General features: G+C 48.6%; 1 protein-coding gene across 3 annotated transcripts in view; it reads right to left on the reverse strand.

The window, feature by feature from the left end:
* Nucleotides 1–4,853: 4,853 nt before the first annotated feature.
* Nucleotides 4,854–22,500, reverse strand: part of klf12a (Kruppel like factor 12a) — a 17,984-nt gene continuing 337 nt past the window's right edge. Inside the window, exons 1-6 of one of the 3 annotated variants that reach the window (XM_081701164.1) lie at nucleotides 14,296–15,629; nucleotides 13,014–13,546; nucleotides 12,496–12,656; nucleotides 10,608–10,746; nucleotides 6,890–7,047; nucleotides 4,854–6,427 (exon numbers count right to left, since the gene is read on the reverse strand). In XM_081701164.1, the coding sequence (XP_081557290.1) occupies nucleotides 6,246–6,427; nucleotides 6,890–7,047; nucleotides 10,608–10,746; nucleotides 12,496–12,656; nucleotides 13,014–13,546; nucleotides 14,296–14,361 (1,239 nt within the window). In that variant the 5' untranslated portion in view covers nucleotides 14,362–15,629 and the 3' untranslated portion in view covers nucleotides 4,854–6,245. Of the gene's footprint in view, nucleotides 6,428–6,889; nucleotides 7,048–10,607; nucleotides 10,747–12,495; nucleotides 12,657–13,013; nucleotides 13,547–14,295; nucleotides 15,630–22,500 lie in introns of those variants that run through there. The other 2 variants (XM_027009735.3, XM_081701163.1) reach the window with 2 other exon arrangements.

Raw genomic sequence — 22,500 nt, forward strand, 5'->3', positions numbered from 1 at the left:
ATAACTCCCTTTTTCTAATTATGCTTCAGAGACCCGGGACACAACAGCGTTATAAAAACACACCAACAGCATTATTCTATCGACCTCACAACCTCCGCCTCCATCTCTCTCTCTCTCAGACACACACACTCACACACACTCACACACACACTAGCCTGAGTGGGATGATGTTCTGCAAGGCTACAGATGTTCCTCAATTACTTCCATAAGCACTTATGGATCATATTCTCCCTTTTAGACTATTCTTACATTCTGTAACAGCTTGCCTGGGCTCTTAGCCTGTGACTTTTGCACACAGAATGATAATGGCCTCTAGAAACATTTGAGATATGTTGTTACAACTACTACTGCATGTCATTTAATTGGATTATATTACTGCTGATAAAACAATATTCCTAATCCTAAACCTCTGTCTGGGAACTAGTAGGAATAATCTATTAATTCATTAGGTTATCATCAACACCTCCACCAGCACCATCTTCATCATCATCATCATCATCGTTATTATTATTAGTAGTAGTTGTTACTGTTATGATGAGTATTATTATTAGTAGTAGTAATAGTTGCTCAGTGGTTCAGGTACTCAACTAGTAATCAGAAGGTTGCGTTGGGTCCAGAGCTGGAGATGGGAACATTCGTAAGTGCCCCATCAGACAGTGCGCCTGCCACATCTGTGGCATTACGCTGTCATGAAAGCTATCAATTTCACTTCGCCTGTCAGCACTTTTACTTTGAACTTTACATACCATCTTACAATACATTGTAATTAACATGTGTGACATACCCAGGTTTTTTTAAGAAAGAAAGAATTTCATGTCCCTTTATTGTCTTGAAAATGGATTGTCAGCTGTAATAGCTTCGCACCTCTCTGGTGTATCATCACATGGTAAAAATGTAAATTCTCTTTCACCTACAGGCTCTGGGACTGATTGTAGTGGCATTTACGATTGACATGGGATACACGTGAACTTTGGTTCCAGTGCTGTACTATATAGGATTCGAAAGGAATGGACTCCGGATGCTGAGCTCTAAAACCTAAAGACTGCTTAGCGCTAACCTCATCTTGACTACTGAGAAGAGTACAAAAGTACAGCCTCCACAGCCTTGTAGCGATCTTTTTGATCTGATTTAATTTGAGGAAATTCAACCCTGTAATAAAGTCAGTGCTACAGATTCCCCACTGTTAAATCATGCAGATTTGAGACTGGATGACATGTATGCTGCACACAGGTGATCGACTAACACTGCCGATGTGTGTTAACCTTGGCAGGGTGACTGGGTTTCGGTCTGCACGGACTGCTTAGCTGTTGTGGATCAGTCATAGGGCCTGATGGAACAGAGTCTGCAGTGACTGTACCTGCAGTGTAAAAGCCATGGCAGGAGAGTGCAAGACCCTCTGTGTTTTCCAATGATTCACTGTTATCGTGCAGAAGAATACCCTCTGAGTGTGTGTGTGTGTGTGTGTGTGTGTGCGTGTGTGTGCGTGTGTGTTTGTGTACGTGTGTGCGTGTGCGTTTGTGTACGTGTGTGTACGTGTGTGTACGTGTGTGCGTGTGTGTGCGTGTGTGTGTGTGCGTGCGTGTGTGTGTGTGTGCATGCGTGTGTGTGTGTGTGTTTGTGCACATGCTATAGGAAGAGAGGAAGTGTCAGAGAGCTACAGAGAGATATAACGACAGTGGAGGAAGAACTTGAGGCATCTCTGAGTCACTTGTCACAGACAGGTCGTGCTCAGGACACTGACCTTACAGATGTGAGATCGTGTGCATCATTCTTCACTCTATGACCACATCGCATCTTCTATCCTAAAAAAAAAAAAGATAACGCGGACCAGTGCTGAATGAAAACCACTAGAGCTCAGTTAGCACGACTTCATCACTAAGTCCGCTAACGTTCATTCACTCTCAGGGGTGAAGCGGTTCTTCACAGCACTTGTTTTTTCAGTGGTGAAATTTTACTTTGCTCTTTGAAAAAGAAAACTCAGTATCGGGACAGCGGAAACTTAATAGGGCTCCCTCTCTCAACAAGAATTTCACCCCTGGCAGAGGTTTCTCTTTCACAGATGGCCAACAAATTCAGCAGTGCAGGTTCTGGGGCCCACTGTAATGCACATTTTCTTGTTTTCCGTGCCCTGCGGCACATGTACGTGAATCCGTAGATTGATTATGGAGCGTTTGTCCAGCTTCAATAAGGTCAATCGGCATATAGGAACGTAAAGATGCGGTGCTGCATGATTAGGAACGTTTTTTAGCCTGACTCATATTGGACCTTTTACATATCTTGATATCTGTATCACTCTTATTCCGGATACTGACGATCAAAATCTTTTTATTCATAAAAATGGCACACGAGTGCGATCTCTCTTTTGCTATTGTTCAGGGCGTTGTAACTGGAGAGGGGCGGCCGAGACGTATTGGCGCTGCGGAGTTATCGCTTGTGTAACTTTTAAAGGCGATTTAGTCCACCTGCTTTGTGGGAACTGACAGTGATTACCTGCCTTTGAATGAACTCGAACACACACACACACACACACACACACACACACACACTCACACACACACACAGAGACACACACACAGAGACACACACTTCGGGCAGCTTTTACAATACGCACTTCAGTCTACGAGCCGTATGTGTGTGTTCTTGGCTTTTTACTGACTATTGTGTATCGTGGAGACTGGAAAGGCTTTGATGCCGAAACGCAGATCATAATGTGACATAACGAAGACTTCAAAAACATTCTTGGAGGCACCATGTTCTTTCAAACTAAAACTTACCTAGCCAAACATTTACCTATCTCTCTCTCTCTCTCTCTCTCTCTCTCTCTCTCTCTCTCTCTCTCTGTGTCTCTCTCTCTCTCTCTCTCTCTCTCTTTCTCTCTCTCTCTCTCTCTCTCTTTCTCTCTTCATGTCCGTTCTTGCAGCAACTCCACTGCTAGCCAAACAAGGCAGTGACTCAGTAGAGTTGTAAAAAGCACACCTCTGCGATTATCCACCCGGCCTTTGATCCGCTGGGTGCCATTTGGTCCTGATGGTCCCAGTATAACCTAGACTAGCGCACGGCGAGGGGGGGCCTGGTGGTGTCTGCAGTGTGAGCAGAGCGCTCGCGTTTTACGCAACTGGCGCATCCCCTAATTCCCCGAGGTCAGTCCTGAATCTTTACGGCGTTACAAACAGCCGGATTGGTGTGGGTATTTGACTTCTCCTTATGTTAAATGCACAACTCTTGAATGTTCTATATTCGTTTCTTGTTGAATGGTACCACGCTCAGGTTTAAACGGTCCTTCGTCTTTCTTTGCAGTACTATAAATGCTGTCAAACCGTAAAGGCCAGACTGTCTTGCTGCAGACTTCAGAATCGCCTTAATAAACCTCGACGAGTCCGTAGCTTTGCGTTTCCCAAGCCATGATATCTTCCAAAGAGAAGAGTCTGCGAGAGAGAGAGAGAGAGAGAGAGAGAGAGAGAGAGAGAGATGATGTTTTAGTTGGCGCGGTATTGCTGTTTTGCGTTCTCTCTCTCTCTCTCTCTCTCTCTCTCTCTCTCTCTCTCTCTCTCTCTCTCTCTCTCGCTCTCTCGCTCGCTCGCTCGCTCTCTCTCGTCAACAGCCTGTTTTTCCTGTGATCAGTGCAGGCCTTAGGGGTTGTGTTATGACAGGGATCCTTTTGTTTGGAGAGTGAGACAGCGGCGAGTGGAACAACAGCCCTCCGCGCTGTTTTTACTGACAGAGGAACAATATTTTCGTAAGGTGTTCCTCATCTCCTTCTGTCCGCGGATCAGAGAAAGGCGACTGATTGAGACATGCTGGATCTATTTCCAAACCACACAAACACACTTGCTCACTGTGTCCGAAGTGTGCGGTTTTCTTAGAAGGCCCGGTAAAGAAAGAGCATTAGCTAATCTGCAGCATAATTGACAATAATAAGCAATGAGAGTATTTGATTGCGTAATTAGCTCTCCTAGTCGCCGTTACACTTAACAGCAACATGTTTCCATCAACATTATGGCACAGTGCCATAAATTCATCAGTCGAATGTTCAACCCTTGGTCCACACAGCAGATGCACAAATGCCAAATGTAGCAATTTTAAACCATTTACACCTTTTAAAAAGGTGTTTTTATGTCATGTTTTTTTATGTATGTTTTTTGGCTTTAACTCCGTAAAGAGGTATTTGAGTATTGCACAAAACATAAGGAGCTGTTTGTTCTTCTGAAGCTGGAACCTCTGGAAAGGCAACACAGTCCTCCCGCCTGCGTCCTCCTGTTAAAACAAGTCTCTCAAGGATGATCAACTCCCAACAGCTGTACAGCTCGCTTGTGGATCGCGATTGGTTTGTTGATTTGTTGGGAATTATCGCCACCTAGTGAAGAGGATGGTTTACTACACGTCAGTATTTCATACTTTTGTCAAAACAGGCCGGTTTTCAGAGCCAGATTTTGCCCACGTCTAGACCCCCCCCCCCCCAAAAAAACCCCAGAATTCCCAGCGGTGCTTCCTGACGGTCATAATTAGCCCTGCCTTTGTGAGTGTTTAGAGCAGGTTTAGCGAAAAATCATTAAAATGCACTGGAGGGGTGAATGGGATTAATCACTAGTGACTGCACTAGTAACCTGGATCAGGATTAAGAAGGGAGCAGCTCGAGAAACAATGAAGTTGGTTTATCTGTATTGTGCAGTTTTTCACTGTCTATTTCTTGCCATATTTGTCACTTTAATTGCAAATGTGAAAATGTGAGAATGAATGCTGCTTCACTACCTCGGTGTGTCATCCATTGCTCGTGACAAATCACTTCTGTAAGTTGCTCTGGGTGAGAGCATCTGCCAAATGCCGTAAATGTAAATGCTGAATGAACGCAAATCTTTCCCATATACAAATCTTTTATTCATGCTTTCATTCAAGCCATTAAACATATATTTATGTATAAATTCACAGTAAATCCATATAAAAAAGAAATGTGTACAATAACATCATTTACAAATACATAATTGTAAAACAGATTAAAGGTTAAAGGAACATCCCTTTGACAGTTAACATTTTTGATTATCAGTCATTAGGCCTTCTATACAACACTATAAATGGTGACATCACATACTTGCAAAAGGATCAAAATACTGAACAAATACATGACATAAAATGCACTAAAAATTATACATATAATATATATATATATATATTTTTAAAATGTACAGACATCTGCTACACTATGTTTGTGCATAAATGATGCAGGTGGGTTTGAATGTAAAGGACCTCAGAGTCTCGGTGTCTCTTTCCTCTACCTGACACCCACAGAAACAGAGACACAGTACATGGATTTGTTTGAACAGCCTTAAAGGGATTTTTTATCCCCTCACATACAATCTGGGCAAACGAACCCCTTAAACGATCCCCACAAAATGGTATGTATAGTCATTTTGCAGGCCTGCAGAATAAAAACATATTTTCATAAGGTTTATGAATGAAAATGTACATGCACCTGTGACCGTTAAAACTTGAACGTGCTTTGAAAAAATAGCTGATATGTAACATTATTTGCTCTTTTTCGCACTGAGGTTTGCAATATTCCGACGGTTACCCTGCTAATGATCTGGTCCACCAACCAAACCACAACAGCGTAATCCAAACTCCTACGAGAAAGAAAACAATAAATAGGTTTGATTGACGGGGCTAACGGGAGAGATGGCTCAAATTCTGAAATAAAGAGACCCCAGTGCTGTGAGCTGCATCCTCTTCACATCCCATGGCCAACACAATAAGAACACCACTGTTCCATTTTGATTTCTCTTGCTTTTCATACTGACAGTAAATTTCAAATAAATTGACTTAATACCTTTAAAAAAGGGACTTTTACAAAATTGCACATAAGTTCTGACAACAATGAAAATATTCTTTAACGTGTGTGCTGGTCTTGGATATGACTTTAGATTGGGACCAGCTCTCTTGCTTCTCTGTCACTGTATGCTCTTTGTCACTCATAGCTATAGGCCTGGGCCCGTCTGTAACTATGGCCTTATGGACAAAGGATGAGTTCTACCCACCCATATAAACATATTCTTCAGGTTATAAAAGACAATCCTTAATCTTAGACCAGCAATCCTATTCTGTGACTCTTCAAGGATAAAAGACCCTTTTCCCCTCGATCTGGCCCTCTCTCAACACTCAGAGAGCAATCGGGGAGGGGCCAGCCCTCTCCCGGCACGCCACTGGCAGACGGGGCCCAGCCCCGCCTGCCCATTGGTCTGTCTGGCCGCCTGTTACACGAGGGCGTGGCGGCGGCGGTGGAGGGCCAGGTGGTCGGAGCGGGAGAAGCTGCGATCGCAGTCGCCGCACTTGAACGGCTTCACGCCTGTGTGCTTGCGGTAGTGACGCGTGAGCTCGTCCGAGCGTGCAAACTTCCACGTGCACCCGTCCCATGTGCACTTATACGGCTTCTCACCTGAGAACGAGAGAGAGAGCGAGAGCGAGAGAGAGAACGAGAGAGAGAGAGCAAGAGAGAGAACGAGAGAGAGAGGGAGAGAGAGCGAGAGAGAGAGAGAGAGAGGGAAAGAGTGAGAGAAAGAGAGAGCGAGAGCGAGAGAAAGAAAGTGAGAGAGCGAGAGAGAGTGAGAGAGAGAGAGAGAGAGAGAGAGAGAGAAAGAGAGGAGGCCATGTAAGTTCTCTTTGCTAAGGACGCCTCTCTCATTTTCAGATTAGGTCTCAGTCTAACCTCTAGCTCTGTTTTCTGCTTCCCCCACAGAATATTTCCATTCGTTGAACTGCTTAACAAAACTGGCCCTCTTTTAATTGATTAAAAAAAAACTTTTCCAAAATGGTGACTGATCGGCAGGAATGGGCTTTTCCACCCAATCCTCCTTGCTGGTTTGGCGGTGGCGGTGTGACGTCTGGGCCCCACACTCACCTGTGTGGGTCCTCCTGTGAGCCTTGAGGTGAGAGCTCTTGGTGTAGACCTTACTGCAGCCGTCGAACTCGCAGCGGTGGATGCGTCTCCTCTTGGAGTCGGGGGACTCGGGCCTCCTGGGCCTCCGCAGATTCTCCATGCTGAATGGCAGGATGGAGCTGCAACAGCGACACACGGAACCACATCGTCACTACACACAGAACCGCATCGTGACTACACACGAAAGACACCTCGGATGGTTTGGCTTTCCTGTGTGAAAAAGATGCTTATCGCTTCCAGGGTGCATAGACCTGTTATAAAGCATAGTGATAAAGATAGAGTGCTGATTTCACTGTGAGTGTAGATGATGCTGAGAAAAGGCCTGTGACTGAATATGCTCTTCTCTTCCATAAGTATAAGTGTGTCTGGGGCTGTGATCAATGACAAAGGCAATATTTTCTTCCTGATAACTTCAGTGTGAAATAACCTGGCAAAAATGCTCTAATGTCAGAATGCTCTGATTGCCTTGTTATGTTGTGAGTTGCAAAATTCATATTTGCCACTAGAGTCAAGTTCTAGCAATGCTTATGGTTCCAAGGAGCAGCAAGCCTACAATATTAATTATGGTCGCCAGAGGGCGCTATGCTACTGCAGAGAGTCCAAATCAATACAGACGATGACGGAGAAAGCTCAGGCAATATCTTCTCCATGTCTGGTTTAACTTTAGATGAAAGGCAATTATGAGAATGAAGTTGAAATTGGCCATAAACCATTTGTGAACTGTAAAGAACATCTACACAAACAACTTTCTACAAACTTTCCATCTTATGAACACAAATAAACCAAATAAACAAATGTGCACGCACATCTCATTATGAAGAAGTTATAATAAATAGTTCATTACACACACACGCACACACACACACACTCACACACGCGCGCGCACACACACGCACACGCACACACACGCACACACACTCACACTCTCTCACACACACACGCGTGCACACACGCGCACACGCACATACACACACACTCTCACACACACACACACACACACACACAATCTCACACACACACACTCTCACACACACACACACACACACACTCTCTCACACACGCGCACACGCACACGCACACGCTCATAAACGCTCATGTAATAAGCAAGGGACTAGCTGAACATGTTTGGGAATGCGCTCTCATCCCCTGCAGATGCACTTCCTGTTTCTCTTGGGCTGCAGGGGTGTGTGTGTGCATGTGAGAGAGAGAGAGAGAGAGAGAGAGAGCTGTGGGGGGGGGTCACCTGCAGCTCTTGGCATCTGTAGCTCTTTCGGGGGCTCAGAGGAGTCGGGGGGGCGGCACTCAACACTCATAACTTCTGTCCTCACAGGAGAGGAGGGAATGATTCAACAACAGAGAGAAGCCGTGCAACCGACAACGGCAGGATCAAGCTCTCCATCAGCAACCCTGACAGGCTTACAAATCAACACGTCAGCAGCCTCAGTCAAAGCTGCTGCTCTGTAATGCTGCTCAACTTGTGCTGCCTTACAGGGCTCTCAGGCCACCACCCTCTCCCTACCAAGATTAAACGCAGATTAAATTGCAGGATTCAACCTCTGTGTGATCATTTAAAAAAAAAAAGAAGAAAAAGTTTTCTTGATTAAATAAAGCATCTTAATATTTTACTTATATGTATGTATGTTGCAACCTGAGTGACTATTATAGACTCTGGCAATTTCCTAGAGTAAAAAGCCTGCAGTAGGTTTCAGGGAGACCAACAGCAAAGAGGCATCAAATGAATATCTGGCTTGACCGAGCTGTCAGATCCTGTTCCCTGAGTATGTTTTTATGAACATTTGATTGTAGCCAAGCAAAAAAAAAAAAAAAGGGGGGGGGGGCAGCTAACTGAGGTCTAAAAGTGGCGGTGCTGGTCATTTTGTTCCGTCCTTTGTTTGCGTTTTTCCCACCGGAGCCGCTCGGAGGGGCTTTCCTGCAGCGAGGGCATGCTGGGCCAGAGCCACTGAACGCAGATCAGGCTGCGGGAGGCCTGGGCCCGGAGCACAATGATCTGACGCCTGCTCGGCTGCTGTATGATCAGGAGGAGCTGCAAGAGTCTGTGGAATGAACTGCAACGGCCGGCACACCTGCGCCGCACAACACGATCAGCCCGAAAGGCGCTTCCCTCCGAGACCCGGGCGAACAATTATTCCGGAGAGCAGCAAAGTGCAGAACAGGGGTTCGTCAAATCCGCAGGCAGTCGGAAACCTTGCTCTTAGCCTCACCGACACAAAAACGCACACACACTCCTCTACCACACCAGGATACGCCACGTTGTCGCCTTCGGGCCTGGCACACGCTGCCGCTGCCAGCCATCCACCTCTCCCTCCCTCTGGTCACCCGTCGGCTGGTACTGCCACAGGCTAGAGGCTCCATCCAGGCCCCCTGCCGCCCCCACTCTGCACCCCCAGCTCCTGTCTCGTCCCTGCCCAACCATGAGCCTCCCCCAAGGCATGCTGAATATGGAGGAGGCCCTGTCACCCGCCCGAGCTCCGGGGAGAATTCCTTTATTAATGAGCTTCACTTTGGGCTGAGCTACATGCAGTCATCCACACACACACACACACAAAACACACACACCTGCTCATCCACCATTCCTTCACACGTGTGAGGAGAACATTTATAATGATGATGAATGCATGCTGACAGGGAGATCATCTCCATGAAATTCTATCAAACCCAGAGACAAAAGCAGGCAGAAGAGCCCCAGCGAACCAACAATCTCACACACACTCACACACACACGCACACACACACACACACACGCACACACACACACGCACACACACACACACGCACACACACACACGCACACACACTCACACATACACACACACACACACACACTCACACGCACACACACACGCGCACACACACACACGCACACACACACGCACACACACACACGCACACACACTCACACATACACACACACACACACGCACACACACTCACACATACACACTCACACATTCACACACACACACACACACTCACACTCACACACACACTCACGCACACACACACGCACACACACACACACACACGCGCACACACACACACATACTCACACTCACACACACACACACTCACGCACACACACACACACGCACACACACACACGCGCACACACACACACGCACGCACACACACACACGCACGCACACACACACACACACACTCACACACTCACACACACACACGCACACACGCGCACACACACACACTCACACACTCACACACACACACACACAGACACACAGACACACACACACACGCATGCACAAACATTCACACAATCAAACATCTTACAAATGTACTGATTTTCTTTGTTATCTTGTCATGTCAGCGTGTCTTTCCCCTTATCGATGTCCTGTTTTGTACTCTCTGTATTACAATACCTTGTTTTTGTGTGGGTGTCTAATGTATGGGTTGCTACTACTATAATACTGCTGACAACTGCAAATGTAAAAACATTTGTTTTGTATCAGTCAAATATCCCACTGCTGCTGTTTGCTTCTTTTTCTATTAAAGAATGACAAACTTGTGCATGAAGTGGTTAAAGTTAGGGCTGGCTTTAGAGGTAGGGCTATTCTGTTCTAACGATAATAACACATGATGTCATGACGTGTGTATGAGCGTGGGTTTGTGTGTGTGTGTGTGTGTGTGTTGTGTAACCCACTCTTGCACGGCGCGGGCAATGGTCAGGGCGGTAGAGCCAGTCTCATTCACGCTGTCCAATGTCACGTTGGGTAGATCATCATCCTCGCTGTCACTCAAGGATCGCCGTGGTGATGGTCTGTCTGGGACTCGATGAATGACTAGAGGAAAGCATTCCGTGGGCAGATAGAGAAAGTCAGTGTGCAAACACCCAGTAAATGACACAACACCAAGCAACTGTTACCCTATAAAACCTAAAACGCTCAAAACCAGTCTTCTCATCTGCTCATCCTCATTTAATCAATTTATTTATTTCCTTTTTTAAAACCTAACTTTAAAAGATGTCAGCATTTAAGCACAGTATTCCCTTCCCAAGTTCTAACATGTCTAAAGTGGTGGGAGGAAGCAGTACATTTTGTGCGAGAGGTGTCTGGGAGCCTTTCCTGCTGCAGAACGCTGAACCAGCCAATGGGCAGAGCCATTTATACAGCGCCACTGCTGGAGCTGAGTGCCGAGCCTGTTCAGCAGCTCAAATACGAGAGTGCTGCTCAAATATGAGAGCGTTGCTCATCCTTTATCTCATTACTCATATTTCACCATATGATTGCATCAGAGCATCTCCTTCATCAGTCTCCTTGGCCAACCTCTTTTCTCAAGTATCTTTTGATCTAGGGTTTTATCAGGCAACCCTCTCTGACCTAGTGAGAAATACGTGAGCTGTAGGAGTGGAGGAAGTGAGCCCACCGGAAGTGTGAAATTCCCATATAAGGCCCCTTTATCGCATGACCGTAAAAGGATGCTGTCTCTGTCTGGGACGATGGGATGCTAGTGACTGCCGGCCACAGATTTTCCTTTAGCCCGCCCTGATCACTTTGTGTGAGTCAGTGAATTAATGCTTAAACTAAAGGTAACCTTGGCTACTGTTCCGATAAGGCCCTGGGATCAAAGGCACAGGATTTCCTGGTAAATACAAAAGCATATAAATCAGTTTGAAAGGCCTGTGTTATCCTGAAGGACTGCATGCCCGGGTGTATGAGTCTGTGTGGTTTTTTTTTTTTAAACTATAGGAGAGTATTGGCCTATGTTGCCTTTTTGTTCAACCAGGCACCCTTGTTGCCATGGTGACGTCCCACGACATAGCAGAGGGCAAGGACCCTCAAGATAGGGGCTGTGTGTGTGTGTGTGTATGTCTTTTTGTTGTATGGATGTCAGTCCAGTCAGATCCGTCTCAGATCAATGTGTGCAACTTTTTTTTTATATGTTTATGAGCTATAAGTGTGTGTGTGTGTGTGTGTTTATGTTCGTGCATGCCTGTGTGTGAAGATACACACGTTTGACCCGAGTGCTGCAACACACTGCCACTCACTCAACATAGCCAAAAAATGAACGAGAGATCAACATGAGAGATCATCCCTCATATGTGTGCCCCTCCTCCAAAGAAAGAGGGATGAAGAAAGAGAGAATGCGAAAAAGTCTCTGCTTCTACAGAGCCCATTAAAACCAGCACTCATGCCCAAAGGCACACAGGTTTTCCTGGGAGGTTGGGAGGAACGGTGTGTGTGTGTGTGTATGTGCGTGTGTGTGTGTGTGTGTGTGTGCATGTTTGTGTGTTGACAGGCTATTAGTCTCTTCAGCTACACTCTTATAGCAAAGTACACTGTAAAAGAAAAACACCATGAGAAATATATTTTTGAAAAAATCTATATGCTTGAAGGCCATTTTTTATGATAATTGTGGTGTGGCCAAGGCGGACAGAGATGCATCCAGCTAAGCAACGCAGCAGATGGGTTTGGAGCCTGTACCGTGGATGTAGAAAGAAAAACACAATTCCTTGTCCTCCTCTGTACTGCAGCTGCACTTTAGCCAAAAGATTCAGGTGCCCTGATTTACATGGGCACAATTTATGTCACAGCGCCTATTTCCTGTTTGGATAAAAGCTGCTGCCTCTCCAACAGAATAAAGTGTGTGAAGCACAATGGGCTCCTGGTCGTCAGGCTGTGCCAGTTGAGCACACTGCAGGGCTCTGGGTTCCATCACTGTCCCTGGTGGAACCTCAGAACTCAGATGGAGGCTTTTAAAGATGTGGAGGAAAATGAGAGCGAGAGAGAGAGAGAGCGAGAGAGAGAGAGAGAGAGAGCGAGAGAGAGAGAGAGAGAGAGCGAGAGAGAGAGAGAGAGAGAGAGAGAGAGAGAGAGAGAGAGAGAGAGAGAGAGACTTAAGGGTGAAAAGGGACCAATGTAAAAGACTGTTCCAGAGTCATAAAGGTAGAGATCTTGAAAAAAGGGAAGAGCTGATACAGAGAACCATGATTAATTCTGCCATGTCTTTTAAAAGCATCTCCATCTCTCTCTCTCTCTCTCTCTCTCTCTCCCTCTCTCTCTCTCTCTCTCTCTCTCTCTCTCTCTCTCTCTCTCCCTCTCTCTTTCGCTCACCTTTTCCATGTAACCGGCTTTCTTCCAACAGGGGTGCCATGAGGCCACCAGGTCCCAGCGATCCAACTCCAGCATAGACCAGCGGCATGGGCTGTACCACCACGGGGACCCTGCGGGGGTGCAGGTGAATGGGGCTGGGACAGGGAGGCATGGGCTGGGGCATGTGCAGAAAGGGCTGCCCCCTCAAAGCCACGGAGGGTGGAGACGCCACCCTCGACGGGGACAGCTGCAGCCGTGGAACGGGAGTTATGACGGAGGGCGGGGAAGATGACGATGACGACGAAGGAGACTTTGCAGAGGAAACCGGCGGGGAGCGTGGTGAGAAGCGCACCGATGAAGAAGAGGAGGAGGAAGGCGATAAAGATGACGATGACGATGATGGAGACGACCGGGATCTGTTGGTGGAAAGGTCCACAGGCTCTGTCTGTGTTAGGAAGTTGTCCGAGAACCGACTGTCAGGTGAGTGAGTCCGGAACCGTCTGTCCATCACCAATACGCCCATGTCTGGATAACCACGTATGTCAGGTGACTGTTGAATAGAGGGGGGAAAAAAAACCTTCAACCCATGTTTAACTACAGCTCATGTATTTTTTTTTTAAAAAGAAAAGAATTTAACACCTACACACGGGCAACAAATCCTTTTGCTTGTTATAGGCCGCTTGGTCGCGTTAAAGAACGTCTGAGGCTATGACTGTCTTAATTTTCCGTTGTGATTACTGCGGTTGTTCGCTTTGGCGTTTTCTTAAACTGAAACGGAACTTATTTTGAAATTTATTTTCTTGCTCTCCCCTGTCTTCCTCTCTCAGGCGAACGTCTCTCACCTTCACCTCTTCGCTCCTCCCCTCCCACAAACGCCGTGTTCCGCCCGGGGCTCCCGCTTATTACGGCTCGTTTTCTGTATGTGAATGGCTTCGGGTCAGGAGGGTTTTAATGGGGGAAACAAAGTTTCCCAGAACATGCGGGGGGGGGGGGGGCCTCGCACTTCAAAAACGACGCTTGGTGGCCCCCTGCGCGCCTCCTACGCTCGACCTAACGCCGTCGTGGCTGCTCTGATCCTGCAGCGCTTTTCTGCGGTCTGCCGACATAAGACGCGAGACGCGACCGGCCCAACTCGCGAGAATGACGGTGCAGCGTGGCTTAAGAGACAAACGTTTTGCAAAGTTCCTCAAAGCAGAGGGCCACGCGGCTGCCGTGTCTCCAAAGAGTGCACCACTGACTGCAAACAATGACGCCCGCGCCCTGCTTTGACACGAAGCAGCGATGGCCGCTGCCACTTACCCGTCGTCGTCCCTGAATTGGTTCTGTTTTGACTCTCAGCACCGGCATTCCGTCCAGCATTAACATCCTGCTCCGGGAGACACAAAGCAGGAATGAGACAAGTCAAGACTCCCTTACGCTTTCTTTCACATTAAACAATAGAACAGGTTACAGAAAGAAAAAAAAAAGGATGGTGAATGATTACGGGACCGAGTCGTCAAAGAAGCATGCAGAAATCAGGAGTAATTATTGTTGAGTGTTTTAGTCTAACTGCGTGTTGTATGCTTGACACAGCAGTGTAGGTACAATGAAGGGAACGATTTGAACCATATTACGAAACCCCCTTTAACGCCGTGTGACATATAAAGGCAGTACAACATGCTCGTGCCTAAGTGAAGTGCGCGTATGAATTTGCTTGTCATATGTAGCATTGCCCTGCCCTGTTATGGTGTGTGTCTCGGGCTGATTTGGGCAAAGATGGTGTGTGTAGTTTTGCAAAGATCAGCTGAGAGTCCACTGAAGCGCCATCGCTTCGATCGCACCAGTGTGCCTCCCACACTCAAGAGCAGGATGCAGAAATTCCGCAGCTCGCAAGGACGTTGCACTAACAGACACGCTGCGGCGTTCACCCGCTTAGCAAGCTGTTTCTGTCCGGGGGAGTTGATGCGAATCCAGGAACCCGTTAGCGCAATCGTGACACATACCCGGCCTTATCAGCGCATACGTTGCACAAGTCGAAGTTATTGGCGAGGACCCTTGTGCAAGACAGCGTGGCCACGGCAGGTGCCATGATAGCGATGTTTGTAAGCGAAAGGGCGAAGGGATGTAAGTATGCCGTCCGCCCTCGTGAAGGTGGTCAGCGTGGGGGAGGGGTCAGCAGGGCCTCCGTGATTTTATAGCTCAGCAAATACGGTGGCGTGGTGATAAATGGCGAGGGGTGATTGCGTCCCAAAATCACCTCGATTCTTTGCAGCGGGTGCTGATTCAGGAGGGACACAAAACAGAAACATGCTGACTGCTCTGGCCTCTGCTGACCCGGTTTCCATACACGGATCTGTGTGTGTGTGTGTGTGTGTGTGTGTGTGTGTGTGTGTGTGTGTGTGTGTGTGTGTGTGTGTGTGTGTGTGTGAGATAGAGAGCAGAGCAGACAGGATGTCAGAGGAAACGGGTGGGGTTCTGAATGGTTACACACCAATTACAATTCCACAACCCAAACTTCACAAACACACACACACACACACACACACAGTATGTGTATGTAGACTGCTAAAACCTAAGCCCACTTTAATAACCGTTCTATAGACATTATTCGCCCTGTCTGAACTCCCCAGCAGAGTCTCAGGCGTCTGGTATCCCAGCCATCAGCCTCCCCCCTTTACAGTAGACGAGAACCAGAGCTCGACGTTACACAGCTCTGCCTCTGTAACACCTCATACAACCTCTGTGAGACTTGACCGCACCCCTGAACGCCAATAAACCGGCACACTAAGGTTTTGTTGCCATATACAGAGTCTGTGAGGCTTCGGCGAGACGCTGCTTGGTATTCGCTACACAGTGCCCACAGTGGCTCTGAAATGGTGTCTAACGTGCGTATAGGCCCACCATCACGCAACGTGAACCAGCTGGGAACACTGGGAGGTTGTGGTTGGGCTCCTAACTGGAGCTGAGCAGCTTCAGCAAGGAGGGGAGGTTGTCCTTGGCACCGGCCTCCACGACAGACAAGCCTCGGCCATCAACCAAGATCAACCTCATTCAGAACGAGACATGGCACGTCAGTTAAAAGTGGATGCAATCGGTTTTGGCTTGCGCTTAGCAGACAAGCCTATGTGAAGAAATACTTCTAATTATCCTAATATCTCTAATCATAAATGAAAGAAAGTAGAGACCGTGCCTGTATGATGCACTTGAGATCACGGTACAGTTGCGTTAGCCATGATTTCGATTTTATATTAAGTGTACCTTTAAAACAGAGTGAAGGTGCAGGTCTGGGATCAGTGCTAAACTGGCCAAACGAGAATCCATTTTGAAAGCCAAAAGACCACACTATGCACATCTGCCTTCACAAGTGTGACATGCGACACCCTAGAACAGCAAAGATGTTTACGCAGGCAGGGGGTTGAACAGACTCCTCTCCCAAAGTCCATTGTTATCCCAGGGTTTGCCTGTTTACAGGGTTATCCCAGTTTACAAACCCTCCTGAAAATGAATGACGGCATCTTCTGGCGATGCAGACGACTGCAGAAAATTGCACAGAGACAAAAAAAAGTGGTGAATCAGTGTTTTTCTGACAGTGTTCTGTGAAAGTGCTGGTCAGTTTTGTTCATGACCTTGGCATGAGCAACGAGCTTCCTTCTTCTTCAGTGCAGACTGCCACTTGCCACTCACTCCACCCACTCCACCGTTACACCACCACTCACTCTTACCACTCCACCACAGAGCTCGCCCTCCTCCCCCTGACAAATAGCAGCGTCCGCGGAGGTTGCCCCAGCCTGTTTACCTGACCTGACCCTGTAATGGACAGCTCTGCCCTGCAACGCTGATGTCGTCAGTGGTGAGAATCATTGAGCTCGACGCTGACCTACACCTACTGGCGGATGCGGACCGCGTCTCGACGCAGACTGTGCGCACTGCAGGAGCTGTGCTGCTGTGGAGCTGGGGGCATAGCCGAGACACGGAGACATACCCAGCAAAGTTAGCTAGGAGACAGGAGTCAGAGGCGTGGCCTTTTCCACAAACCTCAATTATTGCATGAGTTCATTTAGCAGAATTAGCATTGTTTAATATGCTGAAGCTGTAGGCAATAGTTGCGAATCTAGAATCAAGGCCACCTGAACCAAATTTATTGGATAGATGTCCAAGGTACACTCAGAGATCTAGACTCATCTCCAAATGGACTCCCTGTTGGGGGGGGGGGGGGTCACGAGGCTGTGGCCAGTGATAGATAACAGAGGCATCTTCGGACTTCCTGCACCAGACCTGTGTAGGAACGCACTCTTCTGCAAAGTTGGATTCTCCTGCTTTGCGTAATCAGCCTTCGCCAAAAAAACAAAACAAAACAAAACAAAACAAAAAAAAGGAAGAAAACCAGAGTGACTTCAGACTTTCCATTTCAGCCGCGTTCGTTTTCCTTGGCAGGATGACTTGAGTCGGATGGAGGCTGCTGCCGTGCGGATCCAGGACATTGCTGAACCTCGGAGTGTGTGTGTGTGTGTGTGTGTGTGTGAGAGAGAGAGAGAAAGTGCGCCTGTGTGAGTGTGAGTGCATGTTTGTGTATGCGTGTGTGATTGTATGTGTGTGTGTGTGTGTGATTGTATGTGTTTGTGCATGTGTGCATGTTTGTGAGTGCACTCAGGAGAGGTGCGGTGTTCCACTGTCTGTTTTCTACGAAAGAAAATGTTGCACAGTCCAAGAAATAACTGTAAAGGCACTTGGACCAAACCAGTAACAAAAACATCTAAAGGGGTGAGTCAAAATGTCCCAGTTTTCTCAAACTGATCTCTCATATTCTCAGTGTGATCTGAACGTGTGCTACCAGTGCACACTTGTGAGATTTCAATAATTCAGTGTTACAAAAAAAGAGGTCCATATCTTACAAGGCAAACCAGTGCTTGAGGTTATCTATGACTGGAACTGGTAGAAGGGTTATTCCTTATTAATTTACTAATAAAAGAGGACTGCAGGACACCTGCATACTCCTTATAAACACTACACATAACGTTTTTTTGTTTTCCTGTGCAGTCATTGTCAATTCATGCCTCGTTTGCGGTCCACAAAAAGATATAAAGTTTTTCTTGCAGATTTATGAACTTTGCTTCTGAAATTAAGCTCCTGTGCCTTTCTATGTCTCTACCCCTAAACGTGAGCTAGCCAAGTCGCACTCCTTCACACATCTGCTGTTGATTTGGTGTATGGCCCGGACACCTCGGCTTTGACGTCCCTGCACGGAGACGCAGAGACATCCTCCAGCCCAACTGAGCGGGGGCCCTGCGGGGGTAAGTTCCGTGGCTGTGGTCTCTGTGGGTGTGATGACAGGCTGACGAGACTCTTGCGGGACAAACGGCTGTCGTTCCAGAGTGGAGTCCCTCCGCGAATGTGAGCGGCTTTTCTCTTTAATGACGCGCTAGTCGGAGGTGACAGGATGCGTTCCAGACTGAAACACACAGACACGTTCGGAGGGGTGAAGAGACAGTCACGAGACCGCCTTTCCTGCTGCGCTAGCAGCCAGCCGAGAACCGCGAGCGAGTGCGCGGAGGTGCCTTGCTCTTAGGCTCTCCTCTCCTCTCACCGGTGCCTGCTGTCTCACCCAGTGTTTCTTTTCTCCTTTCGCCACAGCACGATAACCAGCTGTCCGTCACTGATCCCAGATCAGTGCAAATAAGGAAGGGAGGCACTCCCAGGCCCATTCTCCCATTCTCCGTGCTGGCCTCTCGGTCCCGGGCTGTTCCTGGTGCTGCTGTGCACCCTCGCAGGCGGAAGGCGTGCCAGAGAGATCTGAAGCCACCTCCCTTGGACGGGCTCAGGCACATGTGTGCAATTTGGGTTGAACTATTGAACCGCGCGCTGTCAGACTGTTTATTATCAGAGGTCCGCGAGAGTTGCGCAACCGGCCAAGGCCGTTGCTGTTTGGCAACATTGCGCAACCGCGGGGCGGCCCACGCGACGGCGGAGAGCGACCCGCGGGAGGCTCTGCGGAGCGGCAGCGCTTGTAAACAGCGGAGGCTCCGGGACCCCCCGAGGACTGCTGGTGCCGGTGCCTAACGCCAAGCGGGTGACCTCATGCCACAGCTCGACCCCATGCCAAACGGTGACCTCAGATGGTGAAGCAGTGACAAAACAAACAAGCCTATTAAAACGCCGTGATGGCTGCCTCACTTAACATGGCAGTCTATGTGAGGATTGCAGCTGGTTACTGGTAATGGAGAGTTTCCATAGAGGTCCAGCGCTGGAGCTGATATATGCACCGTCGAATAGACCTGCTTGCTTGACGCACATAGGGACAAGTTCCCAGACCCAGATGATTCGCTATAGGCAGTGGAATTTAGACCAAAACTCGGCACCATGTCCAGGAAAATAGCCCATAGTGCTATTAAATGTAACACAATTAGTGAACTGAACTATCGTTCAGAAGTGCGCATCTACTCACGTCTGCACTACTAAGTGCACTAGCATTTAAGGGAACCGTTCTGAAGCAGACACGGGTTTAAGGAGGACAGATATTTTCTTTGCGCATGACCATAAACGACCAAAAGGTGCTAGTGCCCGGTCTGCTAGCACAGCTGGAAGAGATCTGTGTGCATTCCCATCAGGCCGTGCATACTCGCGGGGGGTGGCCGGCCCTCCCCAGCTGTCCGCGGCATTGTGGGAAAGCCTGGGCTTCCTCTAAAGCAGCGCCAGAAAATACTGGCGCGGTGCTGCGAGTGCCAATGGCCGAGCATGCTAACTAGCGTGACCGCTAAGCCGCTGCGAGGCTGAACGCCGCAGGAGCTCGGGCCCACCGAGGACGCAAGCTGGTCCCAAACGAGAGGAGAGGGGGAGGAGAGGGGAGGAGAGGGGAGGAAGAAGGGAAACAGCAGAGGGGAGAGAAGCAGGGAGGAAGAGAGAGGTGTGCGGGGCCCAGAGCAGGGAAGACAAGACCACGTCTGACAACAGCAGAGTGCATGCAACACATTCCCCTGCACTCATTCTCGCCTTGAGCGACACCTCCTTGTTTTTAGCAGAAGTTACTCTAAAAAAAAAAAAAAGTTTGCTTTTAGTCTCGTCACCCATCTCCGCTAGACGCTAGTCGAGCCACCGCTCGTAACGAGTCAGGCAGCTGTGTTTGCCTCCCAACACCACACACACACACACACACACACACACACACACACACACACACACGCGCGCGCTCTTTCGGGACTGTTATGCTCCTTCCTGCCCTCGGTCCGGCTGGAAGAGCTGCCACTGCAGCTGTGGCGAGGAGAGGAGACGGAGAGGAGACGGAGAGGAGACGGTGGGAGGTGGAGAGGAGACGGTGGGAGGCGGAGAGGAGACGGTGGGAGAAGTGGGTGGGCGGGACAGAAACTCTAGAAGGACAGAGAGAGTGAGAGGAGGGGGCCGCTGAAAGTGTTTTTTATCTTCTAAGTGTGGAGTGGAGAGAGGGGAGATAATAAGGATCACCTCTGTCTCCCACGGACGTACTCACTCTGCTGGCAGCACAGCGCAGCACATGTGTTGATGAATGACAGACTGTTAACCAGGAACTCTGCTCCCCACCAATCTCTTGGCCCTCCCCTCTCTGCTCTACTGCAGTGGGGGTCGCCCCCCCTCCACACACACGAGAGCCCTGGGAGTCAGGGGTCAGAGTTCGGCCACAGGAAACACATCCGCTGCGTGTTGCGGGCTCCGCCTCCCTCCAGGGTGCTGTTTAATAGGCCTGGCAGTCGCAGGGGAGAGCCCCTGTTTCCCGTACATGAACCGCCCTGCCATTCGCCTTTCTGTATGCCCATGAGTCATGCACGTGTGTGTGTGTGTGTGTGTGTGTGTGTGTGTGTGTGTGTGTGTGTTTGTGTACGTGTGTGTGCGCGCGCGTGTGCGCTAGCGCGTTTGCGTGCGTGTGAATCACTTCTGCTTTTGTGCCAATCGAAAACCATGTCTGATGCAACCCCAATCCCCAGACTAAGCGCCCGAGACAGTCATCGCGTGCTCTGTTTCTAATCCGAGGCCAGGCTGCCTCAGAGGCGCACGGTGACAAATGCGGCGCTTCAGCAGGAGACGAGAATCTCGCTTCAAGGCTGCCGGCGGCACAGTCGTGCCACAGCTGTAACACAGTTGGAGAAACACAGCCAACTGGGAGGGGCTCTGTAGCCCTGCTGAACGGACCATTGCTACCCAGCGAGTCTCCAGTTCTGCACTGGACCCTCGCTCATGAAGGCTTTGACGATCATCCGATGAGTGGAGTCAGTGGTGGATTAAGGGAGAAGACGGTGATCTCTGCTGTTATTGGTCCCTGTCCTCTGCTCGTGTTGACGCAGAAGACTGACCCTCGTCATCACACCGCCTGTTGACTCGGGCTGTGTTTGCACTTCACCCACGCTCCCTGACCTTTGACCTCTCCCCTCCCTCCACCACAGACGTGCGGGCCAGCTACGACAACAGGCCCGCTGGGGGCCCGAAGCCGACAGGCGTGCCCCGGGGTCACGGGGGGTCAGCGGAAGAGGCGGGGCACAGCAAGCGTTCTGCTTACGTTCCAGATGTTTCCGCCATGGGGGGTCCCCAAAGACGGCCCGAACCAGCGACCCCGAGCCTTTCGGACCCCCGTGACCTGAGGCACAGTGCTCCAGACAGGGGACTATAGACAGGCAAATATGGGAGTTCAAGCTCAACACTCACATATACATACACAGATGTGTGCAGATGCTACGCAGTACACACCAACTAGAAAATGTGTATCTAGGTGGACACAACAAGCCCAGTTACTAAACCCAGTAAACCCAGTGCTCTTAAGTCGAAGCACCAGTGAGTCAGTCAACAGGGGAGGCCGCTCTTCACCATGCTGGCATTACTGTTGTTCCAAACGAGCTTGGTATTTGGAGAGGATCCAACACAAGTATCACCCAGTGAGACAGAGAGCACATTGAACTATGGGAAGATCACAGCTGTCCTGTAATGTGCACATCGATGTCCTTGTGCTGTACATATGTATATAGTAGCATTCATTTAGCATTACAGCATTAATAAAAATGTTTACATGTTAATAAGTACAGTGGCACAGCTAGTGCCAATGCACATATGAATATGACGGCCAGTATAAGTAAACGAAGAATCTTTTTATAACGCGATGCGGGGGATGATGATCGTTATGAGATTGACTTGACAAAGTTTAAGCCAAACTAGTCACAAGGCCTCAGGGGTTATGTATTAAAAATAATGATCAAATAGTCATGATCTTAAACACGAAGCAGATTATATAAAAAGTAATATGTAAAATGTAAGAGTAATATGTAGATAGTGTATGGGTGCAAGAAAGATTTACAGAAACATTTCTCATTTGAATATCTCCTGTGAATTTTGGTGCTCAAGTTAAGAGCTATTCAGACATGATTCTATCTACAGCAGTCTGGCATACAGCTGACAGGCAACTCAGGGAAATGACAACTGACAGAGCTGCATCCCGGCAGTGTGTGTGTGTGTGTGTGTGTGTGTGTGTGTGTGAGAGAGAGAGAGAGAGCGAGCAAGAGAGCGAGAAGA

This window comes from Electrophorus electricus, chromosome 18, assembly GCF_041902795.1.
Source record: "Electrophorus electricus isolate QZ-2024a chromosome 18, ASM4190279v1, whole genome shotgun sequence".
In the NCBI taxonomy this organism is placed as follows: Eukaryota; Metazoa; Chordata; class Actinopteri; order Gymnotiformes; family Gymnotidae; genus Electrophorus; species Electrophorus electricus.